General features: G+C 39.9%; 2 protein-coding genes across 4 annotated transcripts in view; both read right to left on the reverse strand.

Moving 5' to 3' along the window:
* The window catches only part of LOC118208381 (homeobox protein Hox-B3-like), a 79,297-nt gene that overhangs the window by 24,095 nt on the left and 34,755 nt on the right, over positions 1–20,447 (reverse strand). Inside the window, exon 1 of one of the 2 annotated variants that reach the window (XM_035382998.1) lies at positions 4,357–4,813. The exons of the other annotated variant lie outside the window; for it this stretch is intronic. The gene's annotated coding sequence lies outside the window, so the exon portion shown is untranslated. Of the gene's footprint in view, positions 1–4,356; positions 4,814–20,447 lie in introns of those variants that run through there. 2 annotated transcript variants of the gene reach the window in all.
* Positions 7,442–19,264, reverse strand: hoxc4a (homeobox C4a). Of its 2 annotated transcripts, XM_035382995.1 has the most exons (3): positions 19,219–19,264; positions 9,023–9,877; positions 7,442–8,465 (listed from the first exon to the last, which is right to left on the reverse strand). In XM_035382995.1, exons 2-3 carry the CDS (start codon positions 9,456–9,458, stop codon positions 8,083–8,085), a joined length of 819 nt encoding a protein of 272 aa, XP_035238886.1. In that variant the 5' UTR covers positions 9,459–9,877; positions 19,219–19,264; the 3' UTR covers positions 7,442–8,082. The 2 variants fall into 2 exon arrangements, with proteins under 2 accessions (XP_035238886.1, XP_035238885.1); XM_035382994.1 differs by lacking the exon at positions 19,219–19,264 and having other exon boundaries at positions 9,023–10,383.

The following is a 20,447-nucleotide window of genomic DNA, read 5'->3' on the forward strand; positions in this document are numbered from 1 at the left end:
GTGTATTTCACCTTAATGTTTCACATAAATGCATAAACAACACTTGATTCTGAATCATATAAGTCACAGGTAGCTCTTACATTGAACAGGCTGCTCCCACGCAATTGATGTTTTTTTTTTTTTTTTCTAAAATAGAACGAGCTAAAGAAATGCGACTAACACTGCGAATTATTTAGATACGTTTAAATATCTAAACTGAAAATACTACTTGTACTACTTAATACTACAATAATATCCTACATTACTATGTAATATACCTACTATACTATGGCAGCAACCTTTGAACAAGTACAGTGAAGCGGAAGCGTCGAGATGTCGTCATGACATGAGTAACTCCAGAACATATTAAATATTAAATCTAAATATTCTACTTCTGCCCTTTTCGCCTAAGCGCCTCTATACTGAGATGGATGGTATATACAAGCTTAGAGTTCGCCTATGCCTATTGTAACGTTTCAGCAGTTTGTGGTTTTTCAGTGTGACAGCTACAAAATTTTTGCAAAGCACAGGCCGATCATTTGCGGCCTATAGTATAACCTCAAATTATCCTGAAAATCCATTTACAGTCTGTAGAATGGTATTGTGGAATGCTTGTTTCTCTCTTATGTGTTATGTTCAGGTGAGAATGATTTATATATCGTCGCACATAACTGAGGGGCGCACGAGGAGGCCAACATACTTTACTCTGCCATTAATAATCAATTGTGAAAGTTAAACGGCAGACTGTGATGACAGACTGAGAGGGCGAGTGCTACCCTGCATTTAGCAAAGGCTATACTGTCTCGTTCGCATTAAGACCCTGGATATACAGACAAATCATCGAACGACTGGGAAGTAAAGCAAAGAATAACCTATCTGTCGAAGGCCATCGTTTCTTGTTTCGTTAATGTTCTGTCACATTTAATACAGTCGCCTGTTTTTATAGATATTTTATAATTATAATTGGTTATTTTAGTTAACCGAAACAAGAAATAAAAGTAGACTTTCATGGCACGCGATGCTTGGCTTTAATGAAAGTAGAACAAACTAGGGTCCAATATGTTTCCTAAAAGGCCGTTGAGAAGCCTGATTCGTCCTGAGGGGAATATGAATCCCACGTAGAAGCGAAGGGGTTCGGCGGCTCTGATTAAAATGGTATATTAACTGGATTTTAAAACGCAACCGAATTGATTTGTGTGGGCAACGCGCAGTGCAGCCCACGTTAGCTCTCGAGGACGTTTAATTCCTATGGAGACCGTAACCGCGGTAGGGGATGCAAAACTGTGATCCATAACCACGGAACTGGGAAGTTGCGGATGCAAATCATGGTGCCTTTTTGTTGTTCTATCTGCGGATAATGTTGCCTTTATTGTTGTTGTCGTCATTATTCAGCCACATTCATTAATATGACTAATATTGAGTCTTTCGCCAGCGTAATATTCATCAGTATTGTCATCGTTGTTTTCGTCGTTGGTGCGAAGTAATAGGTCTACAGTACAAAGTTGTAGAAGTAGCTCAAATTGTAGCTCAATTTTACTTCTCCAGTATTTACTCACACAAATAATTAGAGTTAAATGAACACTCTAAGAGTTGAATTAACACTGGATATTTCACTGTGTGAGGTGACAATCACTGCTAGCTATCGAAAGCAATGGACTCCTAGAGCACTGACTTGGAATAATTTAAAAAACATTGTAAAAATACCTATTCTTCAAAGGGTTGAAAGCCAGTAGTTACCACATCATAACGTTCTATTATTTAAGACTTCATGGACGTTCTTAATGCTGGCTTTGAAAAGTACGATTCGACAAATTCGTGTGCAGTCCGTAAGCCAATAGATTTATAAAGCTGAAGCGAATTAGAGTATTTTAAATGCCGATGCAACAGGCCTAAAAGTGCCACAGTCCAAGTCCGTTTCCTGTGACAGTTCTTTATAACACTGCCAGACAAAAAAAATATCAGCTTACCAGCCAAGCCACTGTTTACAAAACAATTGTTGTTGCTTTAGCCACCTCTCCTTCAAATGGGCCGTTTGTACGAATACATGGTCAATGAACTTTGTATTCACTTTTAATCAACTTTGTATGAATTTGGGCAACCTTTTCATAAACGCAAAATGCTACACAGAAATGACAGAGGCATGCTTTTCCACTCCACCTGCAACGTTTTCCGTAAAGGTGTAAGCCTATACTTGTAGTTTCGCCAACGTGCCTATTATTTGCCGAATTATTTGTCGTCTATATTCCTGTTTTCATGAATGTGCTGGGACGACATGCCCTTTTATTTGTAAGTCATGACGACTTACGCTGACACCTAAGTGCTTAAAATAAATGCACACATGGGAGCTTCTGTTCTTTGTGTGTCTAAGTCGGTCCGACACCTGTGCGAGTTAACCCGAACTTGAGCTTCACACCTAAACCCCGGCATCTTCTTGGGTGATGTCATGTTCCCACGTGATATTGTGTTATTTGCTGGTTTATTTTGGAAGTCGATGCCCCTGCTTTTTCTCCGCAGTGCAGAAGCGCGCATATAATCAACTAATTTAACATCGCTCAGGTTTAGACGATGAAGTTGATAAGAAAGGGCGGTGTAGGCCAGAGAATCATAGAGTGGAACAGTTGGGACAAAAAGTAAAATGCAACGCCATGTTTGACATAGACTTATTTAAACACAGTAGTATTCATGAAATAACATTGTTCTTTCGCAAATCTGAATCAGGACGTTACATTTAGGCAAAAACCCAAATTTGACTTTGACAGCATGAACAAATGAGATCTTGAATTTGAATAAGCCCTTGTTACGTAAAGCACTATAGCGAAGAATGTCACACAAAACACCATTAAGACAACGATTTTTTTCTAAAAGAATATGGAAAATAAAATGCTACGTTTGTGTATTTGTGAGTGTGTGCGTGCATCTGCGCGTGTGTGTGTGAGAGAGAGAGATACAGAGAGAGAGAGGGACAGAGAGAGAGAGAGAGAGCGCACGCCGAGTGTGCCAGCGTATTTGACAGGAAAGTTGGGGGGGAAACATTGTCTTAACCTTTGAGCCTTTAAGCCTCCTAAGACTGGAACATAGTGTAATTACACCACAGTACAAGAAAACAGCAGAACGATTCAGAATTACGCATGTTTACATAATTAAAGCGTGTATTTAAAATAAAAAAAATTAACTACAAAAAAACGTTGCTTTCCTGCCAAATACAATAAATCAGACAGACAGATTAGGAAACCCATAAACCAGTGTTAAGAGATGGAGATATACGACACCACAATAAAGATGAGTTATGCGCTATAATGGAAGTCTTGGTACCCATTATGTCTGTTACAAAGTGTTAACCCATTGTGATTCCTAAATCAAACAGACTACTAAAAAACGTAAAACTTCATATTCTTTCTTAATTCTTTATACGGTAGCCTACTCAAGTTTATAACGAAAAGAAAACATTTATATGTAGGTAGTTTATATATATATATATATATATATATATATATATATATATATATATATATGTGTGTGTGTGTGTGTGTGTGTGTGTGTGCGCGCGCGTGTGTGTGTGTGATATTTATATATAGCTACTTTAGAACCATGGTTTAATTGATTGCTTTAATTGTTTCAAATGGTTCTTCCCAAGTTTCCCTCATATGAAAGCTACAACCAATTCAGACGGCCGGAGTCTGTCCTGATGAATTTTACATTGCTACACAATATCCGGTTTAGAATTTAGCTTTTAAAAAAGTTTTCTTAACATTCGAGACAGGCAAAAAAATAATAATAAAAAATAAATAAATAAAATAAATAAATAGTCGGCTTTTATCCAACAACTCGACTTTTATTCGGTAATTGTCCTTTGTTCCTTCTGTACTGATTAAAGTCTTACGCCATAAAGCCGAGATACAATTTCTAACAGCAACAATTTACACGTGGCATTATACAACAATTATTATCAAACAGGGACTCTAATAATGTCGCAGACCACCACATCAACGCAATGCTGCCACTTGGTGTACTTCAACCGAGATCAGACCAAACTTCAAATTAATTAAGCTCGCATAGCTCACTACTTCTGTCGACATGTGGTGAAAAAAACCCCACAAAAGATAGCGCCAACACTTCTGTGTTAGCAATGGCATATACAGAATTGTAATGTGCTGTTTATATAGTTCGGGTTGTGCATTAATGATTCATATTCTGGCGACACCCCGAGACAAACAGGCATTTGTTGGTTATATCAAAGGTGTGCTCTTTATATTTGGAGTTCTAATTTTTAAAAGAAACCCAATCCCACCATGATCTGACGTCATTACCAATTGTACAACTAAACTGTCTTGCTGCATCTCTCAGAGATAAGAAGTTCGGTGTTATATACTCACATACCTCTGACGGGTGCACGAGGAGGTGAACAGATCAGAGACTTGGTCCCTCAACCGTTCTAGAATGCCCTTAGAAAGTTACAGGGCGCGAGTCAAGAAGTTGCCCGAAAGTTCACCGCTCCCTCTCTTTCTTTCAGGTCACCCCGGAGACCCACAACGCAGCAACACATTAAGACCTGCCCTCTTTTCCCCTTGCCCATTAATACGGCAGAAAAAACCACAAAGAAAGCAAGAAGACTGGCGGGGCCCATGCAAACCTACGAGAGCACACACAGAAGGTACACGTTGAGAGAGCCAGCCAGGTCAAGGGGTTGTAAAGGTCGGGCATCCCGGCTGAAATGAAGCTAATGGAACAGAAAATGTGGCCTTCGAGTGAACCCGGCCTTCTCGCCGTTCGCCCGAAACTTCAATAAAGTACCTATTCAGCCTCGCGACATGAAGGCGACAGGGCCTAGAAAGAGATCATGGGGAAGCTGCGTTTTGTCGTGCACATTAATTTCTCTCCGCTGTCCAGCTACATAATGGCTTCAGAAACAATCTTCTGGGCCTGCTGTTTCCAGCGCCACTCGAAAGTCATGGCCAAGTCAGACCCTTTCTTTTACGAATCTCCTACCTTTGGAAGAAGAACGTTCTCCCGCGACCACAAGTTTTTTTTTTTTTTTTTAGTTTTATTTTATTCTCCTCGAATGTACATCACTTGTTTAAAAAGGACCAAAGTAGAAATAAACATTTGCGCTTGCAAAAAAATTTCCAGGCCCAGTCGCACGTGATTGATGGACCGAAATACCACAATCCTTTGTGCTTTTCAGGACCCCCAACCCAGGAAGCCGTTGTATAATCTTCATTCAAGTCACACCAATTTATAATATATCACGATCTCTAAGTCTTTTCTTGGTCTCCGTTTTCTCCAATTCTCCAATTCGGCCGAGTCACGTGATTATGCTTGCGCAGCTTTGGCCGCCAAAGTCTGCTTGGACTTGTGAACGGAATAGATTAGCCTACTGTACATTCTGAGCAACGGATTTCTGTTGGAAAACAGCATTATCGGGCTAACCCAACAACCCCTGGCTGTCACTGTCTTGTAATAAAATATGCGTAGTTATAAAACGGACAGATTTGGCGATATCGAATCTTTCATTTTTAATGCAAATTGGCTGCAGTACCTATCTATTAGTTTTTTCTTCTGAAGTCCGACTATATAGCTTAAATTTCTGATGCACGTCGGTGATTTAGAGGCATCCTGAGTTTACATAAAATATAAACCTAATTTTACTTTCATGTTGGTACTTCGTAACAGATTTATATCCATGTAAATTGACTGAGGGGTCTCTACGATTGTCTTGTGACAGAAGTGACGATGACGCCGCCTCCAGGCATGTCCGAGCGGCACATTTAAAATCTCAAAGTCATTTTTACCACGCCCCGACACCGTATTCTGTTTTGGTTTTTAAAATTTTGGAACCGAGTGAATTTTAAGGGTACCTCACGGACCAGCCCCAGTGGAATTTACAGTAGTAGCACACTGATATTTACAGCTTTGTGTAAAACACTGTAAAATATAGAAAACGCGGCGAGCTCACATTCACTTGTACTTACTCGAATGTGTGTTTAATCTAGTTTTACTGGGTTTGCCAATATTTCCAATATTTAACGTTAGGTGGCTAAACAGTTGTAACAATGCTTAGCCACAGGTTTAAAGCTCGGGTATGTGTGTGAATATTTGAGTTCGCATGCAAGGCCAGTTGCGAGTGGCATTTATAGTTTTTTATCATTAACGAATGAAAAAGTATACTGAGAAAGAAACACGAATCCAAGGCCAATATCAGAGATATTGTGACCCTAAAAAACACCTGCGTAAATAATATGGACCTGCTATCTGAGAATTTTCTTATCGTTCAGAGGCTCAGCATTTCGCACCAAAACATAAACAATTCGCCTATGTGATACAAAGTAGGCTATTTCATGTAGGATGTCAAGTCTGGCCAAATTATTTGCAATCAATATCAGCAGCACCCACCCTAATTTCTTTAAGCTATCCATAAACTACTATTGACGAATGCACACGTCACTCCTGTTCATATTCAAGGCTGCAAAAATATAGGCCTGGGTGAAATGTAGCAAAACAGAAAAAATCGCTATTATGCCTACTTGATTTGCACGCTAAATTAAATTGTGTTTTGAAGTATTCATTAAGTATTGTGATTGAATACAGAAAGTATTAGGAAATTAATATAAGTAATAAAAAAACAGTTGCGGGTGACAGAAATGGGCTATAAATTATAAATTACGTAAATAAATAATAAATATTGGCCACTTCAACTGTTACACGTTGTGTGAAAAGTTGCGTAGGCCTATCTTTAGCCAAATAAGCGCAGTTTGCTGCAAGACTGCGGGAGATGGTAGACTATTTAAAGAACATTTCAGCTAACTTAGACAAAGCAGGAAGTGGCCTTCTTTGGTCGAGACCGACGAGGGCTCTCATTGAAAAGGGCCTCGATCGCTTGCCAATCTTGAAAACTGAAGAATTCAAATATAATTACAACGAAGTCATCTCCGAATTGTAAAAATGATTTATTGTGGATTATATGAAACACAGCTATTGAAAGGCCTGTTCATTGAAGCACGCCAAACGAAAAGACGACGCTAATCAGAAAACTGAAACAAACTGATAATTGAATAAATATGCTATCATCAAAAGATCTCGTATTTAAGTTTTAGAAACCGAGGGAGGGAGGGAGGACACTAAATAATTGATTATTGATTATATGGACACGAGCAGACCTTTATTTACATTTTCAGAAACACAATGGCTGAAAAATTAATGAGAATTTATTCTGATTTTCCCTAATCCCATTCGCTAAAGGCAGGGATTTAATTCCAGCTACCAATAACAATCAACACATGCTGGTGAATTTAAACTAATTTCAGAAACATCATTCAGCACGACGTTCCTAATACTGCCTTTGGATTTCCACGCCTCCGAACGCAACGCGAGCGAGATCTAGTGTTCCGCTTCGGGTAATAAAATATGTAAACACTTCAGAGATAGGACCCGTAGTTCAGGGGAATGAAAAGCACCCAAACGTGTATAAAACTAATTGACACTCACTGTTTTATTGAGCACTATGATTATCACAAATACACTAAACTTAGTTTATTGCATTTCACATTGATCTGCTTAAATCAGCCTAAAACACAACGTTATCACCACAAACTAAATCTTAATTTAAAATCTTAATTTTGCAATTACGCCAAATAAATCACAGCAATAATTTCAGATCAAGAAAAACGTTCAAGGTCAGTGCCTTCCCAGATATGTTCTGGCCGTTTTCACATAGAAAAAAGGAATGTCTCTCCAGTCTGGTTTTCCAAATAAATAGAACAATTGTGCATTTAACCTAGGCGAATGGGCCAACGAGTAGCCCACAAAACATTTGGATAAAAACCCACTTCTTTCTCCTTCGTCCGAAACATTTTTCCCCAAAATCATTCTCTTATTTCCAATGTCAAATAAATTAAACCCTGTGTAGCGTAAAAACAATCCATAGGTATTCGCGAAAATCCATGCTATATAACATGCATTTTATATAACTGTGGACTTAAAGGAAGACCTTTCTGTTTGTTTTTTGTTTTTGTTTTTCTTTACGCACAAGAAATCTACGAAGAACCAAAATATATTATATTCTATAAATAACCAGTCTCTTTCTCTCCTTCTCTTGAAAGTTATGTCTTATAACCTTGTAATATCCTCGCCACGTTCGGCTCCAGACATCCGGGAGAGTTCCTCGGAAGCTGCGACGGTGTTTGCAGCCGCGGTAGCCGCCACAGCGCCGGCTGATGATGTTGTGTTGGACCCGGCAGAGGTGCCCGTGCTGGATGAAGATCTTACTTTGGTGTTTGGTAGCCTATGGTCTTTTTTCCACTTCATCCTGCGGTTCTGAAACCAAATTTTGATCTGTCGTTCGGAGAGTACCAAGGAATGAGCGATCTCGATGCGTCTTCGCCGAGTTAGGTAGCGGTTATAGTGGAATTCCTTCTCCAATTCTAAGACCTGCTGGCGAGTGTAAGCAGTCCTAGACCGCTTGGGCTCTGCTCCATTGTAACTGGCGTTCACTGGAAAAGGGGAGAAGGACAACAGAGAAGGGGAAAAGAAGGGGTAAGGAGTGAAGGAGGGAGTACACAAGAGTGGTGTGCATTGTGATATTAAGGGGGATAATAAAGAAAGCTAGATAGAAGTGGTGGTATATGTTGTTTAATACATCTTAAAAGCCTAATAAGCGCGTGCTTAACTGTCCCTAATGAGGATCAGATTCGCACTGAAAGAGTGTCTGAATTATTTATGCAACATTACAAAGCTGAGATTTTTTTATCCTGTCTCCCTCTCTCTCTCTCTTCTCTCACACACGCATACATAACAGAAGAGCCACATGGCTATACGGCTGCCCAGAGTATACCGCGGCTATAAAATTTATGGTGGGTGTAATTACCAATGCCGAGTCGTAAATCCGCCTCAATTGTGCCATTCCAAAGGCATCTCCTATCGTAGTAGGGGCAGGTTTTGAGATGTGGGCAAAATAAAGAGAGAGAGAAAGAGAGAGAGAGAGAGACAGGGGGAGAGAGGAGGAAGAGAGAGCTGGAGAGTAGGGAAGACAGACACACAAGTTGCCTACCGGTGCTGACGTGAATTTTCTTCATCCAGGGGTATACTACGGGTTGCTTGGCGGAGACTGTGCTGTTTGGAAGCTCCGGTGCAGCTTGGTTGCAGGCGGAGGACGCGGTCGACGGGGTGGAGGGGGAAGTGGGTAATGGTGGGGGCTCACACGGCGCTGGCTGCCCTTTCCCAGCAAGCAGGTGCCCAGAATGGGGTAGCCCATGCCCTGGCTGGGTGTCAGGCTCGGGGATGCTTGCACAGTTATATTGGCGCTCCTGGTATGTCGCTCGCGGAGGATACAACTCCTGGTGATGATGCTGGTAGCCAGTGTCCCTCGTGCGGCTATAATATTCGGGGCTGTGGTCTGGGATGTAGCTATTCTGCGAATATTCCTCGCATGGAGGAAATTTCGGATCGATGTAGTTAGAGTCCATCAAATACGAGCTCATGATCATTAATTTCTGGAGTGGAAAATAATTTTTCTAGCTTTGTCGTTTTTCTGCTCCATAAAGCCCTCCTACTAGCGAGCGACCCTGTAAAGTTACTTTAACCACGTGATGCAGCGGCCCAATCGCGGCGTTAGAGGGAGTCCCCGGATAAGGAACCGAAGATCCGAACGCATCCTCTCTTTTCGCCACAGCGTGCATAATTGCATACAAGTATGTGAGCATAGGCCTGTGTGCGCGCGCGCGCGCGCGTTTCCTATGAAAGTGGGACACAGACACTTTGGTAATTGGGTTAAGATAATGATTCAAGAATATATTAGCCATTATGGGTGTAAGGTGATCCAAGTCTGGACTGCTGCAATGGGCAGGCGGGCCAATGTGCATGCTCGGGTCGCACAGGTAGGCTACAGGTAACTCAACTCAGGAGACTGTCGGAAACAAAAAGGAACAAGAGTGACTTTTTAAAGTGCTCATATCAGTTATAAGACATTGCCCTCACCATCGGCTACTAGTTAATAAACTGCGGTGATGGTGATGATGATTATGACGATAACGATGCTCATTTTCAGTGGTAAAACAAGTGATCTTTTAGCACGGATATATTGCTTGCACAAAAACTATTGGCATTTGGCAGACGCTATTGTCCAGAGCAACTTATACACCTTGCGTTCTTTACATACAATCCATTTATACAGTTCATTATTTACTGGAGCAATTCAGGGTAAGTCCTCTGGGGTACATTGGTAGGCCTAGTACCGCACCTGAGAACAATCTCGAAGTTACGAGCCCAGGTCACTAGACATAATGCTACACTGCATACGTTGTCGCAGGAGTAACCGGAGAAACTGATCAAAGTTCAGGCAACACTGATTGCGGCTAGATTGAATTTGGCCCTGAAAATTACAGCGAGGAGGGGGCGGGGCAGCTGCTTCAACTTCTTTTCGCACATTACAAAGAGGCAAGACGAGGAAGAATCAATGTATCTCTACAGGTTGCAACGTCAGAAACACCATACTAAAAATCACAAGGGTACTTTTTTGTTAACCCCCAGCCCATTCGTTATTGTTAATAATAATAATAATAATAATAATAATAATAATAACGGGTGGGTGCACAATTCTTCGAACAGTACCCTGACTGTATAAGCAATTTAGAACGCTTTTGGGAGGGCGTTTCCGACGGTTGTCGTGTTGTAAACAGCTGGAAACTAATCTTTTTTATTATTTATTTATTTATTTATTTCAATAAAGATTCCCGGTGTTTTCAACGATGCAACATGCTTCTGTTTCTCGACGTTACGCAACGCAACTTGCTCTGTTTGTTGTCATTGACAACGAGCTATTGTTAGGTGCATTGTCATAGCATGTTCACCATAAGCAAGTAAACTGGGGCTTCCTCCTTTTATGACACTACCATGTATTCGTACATAAACGGTATAACACAACAAAAATGGAATGAAAAATGAAATCAGATGACGTTCTCAAACATTTTACGCCAGAGAGGATTGGGAATCGCCCACGTATTCCTGTAGAGACTAATTTGCGATTGTTATGTGTTCACACAAATTCGGTTCTACAGGGTACATATAGACGACTGTAGGAGAGAGGGAGTTCACTGGAATCTGTAGGTAAGAGCAATTACAGACAAGTGAAGGATGGTTTATGACGGTGCAAGGACATGACGGGAAATAGCATACGATGTAACATTTAAGGTCCCATTCGGGGTTCGGAGTTGCAAGGGTAATTCCTGAAACATTCAAATTATGCCCGTGTTTATGAGTCTAATTTTCATGAGACAGTTCAGTTACTGCGGACCTTAAAACTTAACGTTTTCCTAAAAAAAGGCAATAACACCATTTTAAGCTCAGCTCTCGTGTTAGGACAAACTGACAAACGCAGGCCTGTATATGTACACCTCCACTTCCCAAATTATTTCCTCCGTATTGCCTCACTGAAGCGTGTTCTATATAGTTCAGCATGAAAGAACGTATTGTTTGAGCTATAGACCTGGATCTCAATTATTCATTTCAAATTTTAGTATGACATAAATCCGTTTAATAAATGCATGCTGGCATATATCACTTCGTGCAACCACCGAAATGAAAAGTGGCATAGGCTGTTTATTTCCATTTTCCGTCATCTTCCTGTGCAAAGTACTCGTGTGTAGAATGGATGCGTGATGATATAAATGCAAGGAGGTAGGTTTTAAATGAAATACAACAGGACAACTTCCGTTTTTAACCGTCTAGAGATTTATTGCTTATTCTCACTATGCACCAACTTCGAACTTCGCATAGCATTCAGAAAACTGACATATTTGAGCAACTGTGCAAACAGTTAGTGTCAACCATGGCCACATAAATTACGCCGCAAGACTCCATCCCGCGAGACTGCCTTTCCAGCATGTAGCTGCTTTCGTTAGCCTTCCCGCGCACAATCAAGATTAGAGAGGTTGACATTTCAATGACCAAATGTGCTCGTCGATACCAAAGCCAGTAAAGCGGGCGCTGACGTCCGGGCCCAAAAGCGCGCGCGCACACGCAGCCACGCACACACACACACACACACACACACACACACAATTTCTGTATAAAATAGAAAGACTTTTCTCTCACTTTCAGGTTCTGTGTAATCCTAACTCCCATTGAAGTGGCCCCAATTGTATTAATATTCAGTCACAAACAAGATAGATACAAAGCAGCCGCTTGACAGTCAAGATGAAAAATACATTTCTATTGTTCCCAGGGGTTTATTGTGCTCGTCATTATCATACTGACCGTTCGGTAACCTGTAGGTCCACGTCTTGCATTATCAATCTGGCATTTGCAAAAATGAGACGGGGTTACGAAGTGACTTATATGTAGGCTATATACATATGGTGAGATGGGCCACAGTTCATTTTTCTAAAACTTAAAGTGTTTTTTACTCACTGTTCTGCTAGGCATCACAGGCACAACGAATCCATGTAAAAGTTGACTCGAATACCGTATCCATAAACCTTGTTTTCCTTTTCTCTTAATAATTGTGAAGAGTAAACGGGAATATCCCTTAGATGGATGGAGAAATTATTTTTAATTGTGTTAAGTGCCCGTGTACTCACCAATCACAATTAAACTGCAAAGGTACGACGTCTTATTTCTTATCATTCTTCCCCTTTATTATGTTGGATATCCCTTCTCTTAGTCAATATGACGTTTTTTATTTTATTTTCGCTGTCACAAAAATAAAGGTCGAAGATGCTTTATCAATACGTCGGGCCCTGTGCGCTGTAAGTAAGCACACAGTGGCGGTGGAGAGAATGCATTATTTAATCGGTGAAAAATAAAACAATGAGAAGGGAATTGACCACTGAAGTGTCTCCATAACTGAGAAGTCTCTGGCCTTTTTCAATATATATTTCTGTGTGTCTGATTTATGTGTTTCTTCGGTGTGGTGAGTTCGCGATATTCTCATTATTCATACTCGTTTCTTACGTCTCCTTAATTTTATTTTTTTTATTTTTTTATTTTTTTTTACTTTTCTTGCACAGTGTATGGTAATATAAGTGGATAATCTGCTCAGAGAAGAAGGTACCAAATAAACAAAACTGCACGTTTCAAAATAGATTTTTTTCTACCCATACTGGTCTGAAACGCCCGCCCCCGCCTCCACCCAGCAACTCCCCTTTGCCTCCCTCCAGTGCCTCGGACGCATTTTAATATTAGTTAGACAGCATGACCTGCATTTCACCTCTCGCGTTTGACTCGTACCAATAGTTCACTGCCAAGGAGTTATTGATGAGGAAACGCCAGTGAAATCTGTCTCCGCACAAATGGCTTTTAGATCTTGCACCTAGTTCAATAACTAGTTATAATGTGGAACTAGAAAAATGAAGCCCCCAGGCGAACTAATTTGATGTTTCATTTGTATGTTGGAAAAATTGTAAAGCTTTTGCCATCCCTTTTCCCCTTCAAACACTCTCTCTCTCTCTAACTCACTCACACACGCACACACACACACACACACACACACACAGTGATAGATAGATAGATAGATAGATAGATAGATAGACAGATAGATAGATATTTTAAAAGAAGCTTTATTGGTTCGTCTTTTGAAGAACCTTTCATTTTTGATCCTAAATCTTGAGTGAGTGTGAAGAAAGGATGGGTGGGTCGGAGTGGGTCGCGGTCGGTTAAATAGTATCCTGGCCCACCACACCCAATTGTAAATGTCCACCTAGGTAGGTTTGGGTCACCTATCTATATGCAGGCCCACCTGCATGGGCATTTTTGGCTATGCTGCTAGTTGACAGATGAGTTACTACAGAACAGACAGACCGACAGACAGACAGACAGACAGACAGACAGACAGACAGACAGACATATAGATAGATAGATAGATAGATAGATATTTCTCCCCAGGCCCCCACATACACTGCTTTCCTATCTTCCGATTATATTCCCGGACAGGATGGGAATCTATTCCGGGGACTTATGTATGACTCGGAGACACCCAGTTCATGAACTCGGCCAGCTCAGGAATGCAATCACGTGAAGCCGCAGCGAGCTTGGTTCGGGGTTTTGTGTTTTCGTAATCTTGAGTTGGGGTGGGCCCAACTCGGGATCAAACTCCGTCGTCAGTGCCAACATATTGTTCAGACACATAATTGACAAATTATAAATGACAGATGACAATGGCGGTAGTTAAGTTTTTCTGAAAATGAATCAATTTATGCACTACGTTTCTATAGCTACCACTTAATATTAATACGTTTTATTAATTGAAAATGAAGGAGACAAGGCACTTCATGACCTTGAGTAAACTCCTTAACTGGCGGCAGACCAATCTAAAAATGTGCTCTATTCACTCATATATTCATAATTAATGGTGGTAGTGGTGGCGCAGTTCAGTAAATTTTGCGCTAAGTAATAATAATATTAATAATAATAATAATAGACGTGGACAATAAGGTACCAGGCAAGTGGTTATGGTAAAAAAAAAAAATTAAAAAAAAATATATATATATATATATATATATATATAGAGAGAGAGAGAGAGAGAGAGCCATGCAATCAACGTCGATATGTCCAAGATACGGAAATTGCTTGATTAAATGCAGTTAAAATTTTCCTTCCAGCTGTACCCGAGCATGTTTGCAGAAGCGCCTTGATAATTGTTTCGCGACATTTCATATCGATTGGCATGTCGGGTAGTTCGGGATGCGATACCACACTTGAGACGCTCGAGTCCCCAGTAGTGTGTTTTTTTTCATGTTAAAGTGTCAGGAAATTTTGATTTCTGAGAATGCAAAACATTTAAATAACAACTGTAAATGCCTCAAAGCAGTCAAACCTTCTTCAGATTTACATACAGCCAGCAAAATGTGTTCGTGGATCCGAAACCAAGTGAATATACATATATAAAATGTATTTGCTTTTGTAAGAACCTAACCTGGAATCAAATCAAAAAGACGATATTTTACATTGACCATAGAATTGCACAGGGCACCTCAGACGATAAACCTGACATCCCTTACACTGAAACACGCTGAATGGGTGGTCGTTCTCTTTTACGACTATGAAGACTGATACGGCTTACAATAATGTGACCCTAACTGGGTGATGGATAATTGCAATGAACCCAGTACGTCGTAGAAAATTACCATTTGTAACCCAGCAGCAGGGTGCTGAACTGTACATTTGTTTAACACAGGCACCAGTCCCAACTTACTGGATTTCGCTAATGGTTTGTTTTTACATTGTATTTCATAATTATCGTTCTGTGCGACTTTGTAGGAAAATGATAGATACTATTTCACAAAGATTAGTCAGCTCGCCGTTTTCTATTAGGCTATCCGTTTGTTAAGTGTTAATTGTTAAGAGTCAATTGCAATGTAAGTAGCTACAGAAGACAAACGTGTGTTTCTGTTTTACTTGACATTCTCAATAAGTGCATTTGTAATACTGGATATGCTGCATAGCGGGCACGTGTGATATATCAGTTGGACAAACTTTTTTGTTAACCTTTGCAGCGAGGTAGGTAGGCATCCCTGCAACACAATTATAGAATGTGTGCAACGTCCGAACACAGTCATATTACGAACTGTAAATGTATCGAAATGGTAAAGTGTGTAGCACTGCGAAGAAATTCACTCTGTGGAAATATTCACTTAATTTTCAGGTCCAGTAAAAATGAAAGCAGCAAGACACATTGAGTCTTTATTAATGTATAAACTGAACCCAGTTTGAAATAGGATAAACTACTGTAAATGAATCTACTGTACAGTAAAGAGAGTCTTGCTGATTTCAAACAGTTCAAAATGTTGGGGTTTAATGCGCACTGAACGGCTGCAGCCGGTCGTGCGAAGTGCAGTTAATTTGCAGTCAGAATCACTGGATGTGGCTCAACACGTCTCTGGAAGAGTTCACATCAGACTCAGAACTGTGATATGCACTCAGTAACTGTACCATAGTAAATTCAGTGATAAAGCAGACCTTAAGTCAAAGAGTCATGGGTGCTAATTGGTTTGTTGGATGCCGGTTAATTGGTTTACTTTAAATTCAAGTTAGTTTGGTTATCGCTCACAGACTGTGGATGGATACGGTATGTTCTGCGTCTCTGTTCTCATAAAGGGATGTTTACGGACGCAAATTAGCCTGTTTTACTGAAACTTGCAAATCATATTTGCCACATTGATGTACGTTCATTTTGTTCACGGCCCACCTACAAATAGTATTAGATATTCGCCAGGTTTCACAGCCAATATACAAAAACATATTTTCCTCCAGCGACTCCCTCACTGATCATGAAGGCCAAGAACATTACGAATCATTAACAAATCGCCCTTCTGATTGTATTGGTTCCTTAATGGATTACCATTTCATTTTTTGAAGTATAAATCATCAGGAACATGATAAACATTAACTATGTTTGTGTCTACACCTGGTTCTGTGTGTGTCCGTAATGCATTATGTACAGATCACAGTTCTTAACACCTTTCACGTTAACACGTACAATGCTTCCCCGTGTCTGTTTTAATTTACCAATATATGAGCCGATCTATTTATTTGTGCATGTGCAGCACACGCATATGTTCGAGCGTGTCACACACGCACACCACTTCACGTGGATAACGGGCAGGCGAGAAAATCTTACTAACGCTCTCAGATAAAGCAAGTGCCACACTAAATATATAACTTTAACCTTGGTGGACTCCAAGTAGACTCGCTGCCGCATTAATAATTACGACCAATAACGACATACCTTGCCGCACATTTCTTGTTACTGTTTCTGCGGTGCCCGCCCGTGCAACACAACATCTACCACTGCCATGATGAATGAGAGCTGGCCAGTTATGTCTCCCGAAAGCTTCAGACGCGTCTGTTCTTTGTTTGAGGGTATATACCTAATGAGCATTTGGATCAGTTAGGGTTAAATTGAATTCAGATGACAGTGTACCCGGGAGTACTGCAGTACTTTGCCCTCCAGAGAGACCCAGGTTATCTGTAGTGTGCCTTGGTGCTACAACAGCAGAATGCTACATAAGGGACCCCCCCCCCCCCCCCTTAGAGAGCAACTTACATTTTCCAAAATATGTTATTTCTCACATCCTTAATTTCTTATTCACGTGAAATATTTAATAGGCTATGTTAAGGCAAGCTAGGTTACCTCATGAATTGATGAAAGATAACACGTTATTGATTCAACGCCTCGGTCTAATGTAAGTTTGTAATATGCAGAGTGTTAAACTATGCATTAAATTAGGCTACTCAGTAGAATATCCAGTGTAAACTCAACTCTAACACTGTACATAGGAGTCCAGCTGGGACCATATGGACTCTATAAGAGTTGATTTAACGCAGAACATTTTGCTGTGTATTATGTGTCTGAAATATAGGCTAATACTTGATATGCCTCCGTGCCACTACAAAAACGATTTTTTTCCCCCTAATTGGTTAAAGAAAGGCAAAATGAAATAATGCATACAATTATTGTGTAGATTGGCAGCGACGCTTTAAAATGTAATGAAAGAACCACCCATAGTCACTTGAAACAGTCCACAAGTCTGCATACATAACATAACAGGAGTCCATGAAAACAATGAACCCAGGACATTGCTACAATTTGGTCACAACATTGTGAACATTGTGAACCTGGCAAACTGGAATTAACGAAAAATACAGAATAACAAATATTGCGATTCGTTCGGCAGAGTGAAGTTCTCGCTTAGCGTTTCAGTTAAATCCACCTCCTCGAATTTTACTTTTAAGTTTAATGAATAAAGTATAAAACATACAATTTCATAAAAATGAAAATATTTATCAATGAAATGCTTTGGCTTTAAGTCAAATTGAATTAGATTGTATCAGTAGCATATTCTGTTATTTCTGTTTAGTCTTAAAAAATGGATTATGCTTCTAACATTTATTATTATTATTATTATTATTATTATTATTATTGACACGTTACTATTTAATGCAATGTTGACCTAGATATTTTTTATCATCCACTGCCTTGTAAATGTTAATGTTAATGTTTTTAAAACTTTCGGTAGAATCAGACAGATATCTCTTCTAAGCCATTGCGCTATAATTCTTCTTCGGCACTATTTCATGAGATTTTATGAGATGGTGATCCTGCGAAGATTCTACACACGTGGGAAATGCTGAACAATGGTGGTCGCCATATTCTAAACGGATTAATGTGGAGAGACATAAAAATGAAAAAGTGATATTTTAACGGGTGGGGGAGGGGGACGACCAGTCACCCTAGACGGCACACTTTCAGAAAAAATACCTATAAAGGAACAAACGCTTGTCACTGGGGTGGTACGCCACAGGTACTTAAAACTGTACTCTTAGCCACCAATACATAGTTAATTTGTACTTTTTTTACTTGTAAAAGGCACTTATTAGCACCCAAAGAGAATATTATTGTACTTTCAGGGCACATTTGGTAAATTTGTTCGTAGATAGAGAACAAAAATGTACCTCCAGTGTGCCTTATTTCTCAGAGAGTAGGCTATCTCTGTTAGATTAAAAGAGTCAAGCACTGTATCATAAATATGATTCTTGTGCCCATATACATTTTAAGGGACTACTCACTGCTACAAGTCATTTGGGTATCGTTGCATTCACGGTTTAATTATTGGCCTCATAGGCCAACAGTGGTCAAAAGTGACTGTAAAAAAACTGCAACAATTTTGTATTATGTTTTTGAGCGTCTTTGAACATTTACAAAGCAATTTTGTGTTATCAAATCGTTTATTGTTTCTGTTGTTTAAAATGAAATAACCACACCATGTACACGAATTTGTCAGTTCCTATTTTTGCATTTGAATTCTAAAAAAATAATCCATGTGCATCGAAAACACATCGCTTCTTGGATGTCAGATATTATAATATTTTCCTTATCCTTCACAGAAAATGCCCTGCTTTATAGGCTAGACTGTCGACCCGAATCTGACTGCTGGTTTCACGTCAAGTGATCAAACGTGCACGCTCACTGGCTGCCGAAAAGCGAGAGGTTGAACCGAGAGATTTAAGCTGTTCCAATACGCTGGATTTCTTAGGTGGGTGTCCATACTAAGTCTACACATGGCGCTTTTAAATATCGAGGCAGTGGAAATGATGACGTAATGCAACTGGCCAGCACCTCTGCAGCTGTTTTATGGCTTTCGCCCGATCGTCAGGAAATACTGCCCTCTGTGTCTGCACTGCAGTTAAACAGAGAGCGGCCGGTAGGTATGAAGGTATAATAAAACACAATGGAAACGTATCACTACTTACTGGTGCACACATGCTGTCCTTTTCTTTGCTTTCCTCCTCCGCGTGTCTGTTCATAAAAAAAGAAGGATGGAAGTATTTGAGTACGTAAGAAAAAAAAACATTTCCCTGAACCTCTTAGTAAGCGTCACACTTATTTGATTCCCTGCGTTCGCATTTCGAGAAAACGAGGCTTAGATAAGACAACTACACATGAAACATTCAAAGAATTAATGGATGAAAAGACCCAATGTTAGTGTCACAAAGTAAAATGGATTTGTCCAGGATAGGTGGTTTTCAATACAATTATTGTGTCCATCTTAAACGTCATTTTTATCGTCTGAAACTTCAAAAAGTCCAGCAGAAACTTATACAAGACCACCCTGGTCATAGTGTGGTATGCAAAACACAGTCCAAATCGGCGGAACTGGGGGAACAGCATTAGAGGCTGTGTTTGAACCCTGGGGCGGTATTAGGAGGGGAGAGTCCGTACAAACGTAACGCATCATAAATGTAACACAGCAATATGTGTTGTACACTACTGCTACGGCCGCCATTTCAGGTTTGTTTACAAGCCGAGAGACTAGAGCAATTCGACAACCTTCGTAGGAAATAAATATTTAATTTTTAAAAAAAAGTTTTCGTAAAAGTCTGTTCCGGAAGACGTTTTCGGAATCAAGGCATTATTTGTATTTACAATAAATCAAATCATACATTATGTTAAGCAGTCATCTGTCCTTGTGATGTTAGTATGGTTTTCTGAGTGAATTCTTGTGGGAATGGTTGGCTAGGTGACCAAAATACGTGATGTCCCCGTCTGTATAAATGTCACAACTGTTACAATTACGCCGCCTCTGAGTTTATATAACAAACATGTTTTTATTTTGTTATTATATGTTACAGAATACCATCGAAAGAGAAAACGAGAGGGTTGATAACCAGGGGGGTCATGAAGAGGGCTTCAGATTTGGAGATTAGGGACACGAGAGGGTGTTGAAAACCATCTACATGCGGTGTTCTTTTGATGAGACCTTGGGCATTTAAAATGGTGTTTAATGTTCGTTAAAGAAATAGTTTACACTCATCAACGTGTTTGACTTTTTAAATTGTTTAATTTTAAATGTTTAATGTACAGTGTTTAATGTCAAATTTGTTCAGCTAATTTGCTTGCTAAATTGACAGCATCATGTTCTTGATGCTCCAAGTTATTAATGGAAAAGAAACAGCCACCTGGTCACGGGCATTTATGATAA

The sequence above is a fragment of the Anguilla anguilla genome, chromosome 11 (assembly GCF_013347855.1).
Source record: "Anguilla anguilla isolate fAngAng1 chromosome 11, fAngAng1.pri, whole genome shotgun sequence".
NCBI lineage: Eukaryota > Metazoa > Chordata > Actinopteri > Anguilliformes > Anguillidae > Anguilla > Anguilla anguilla.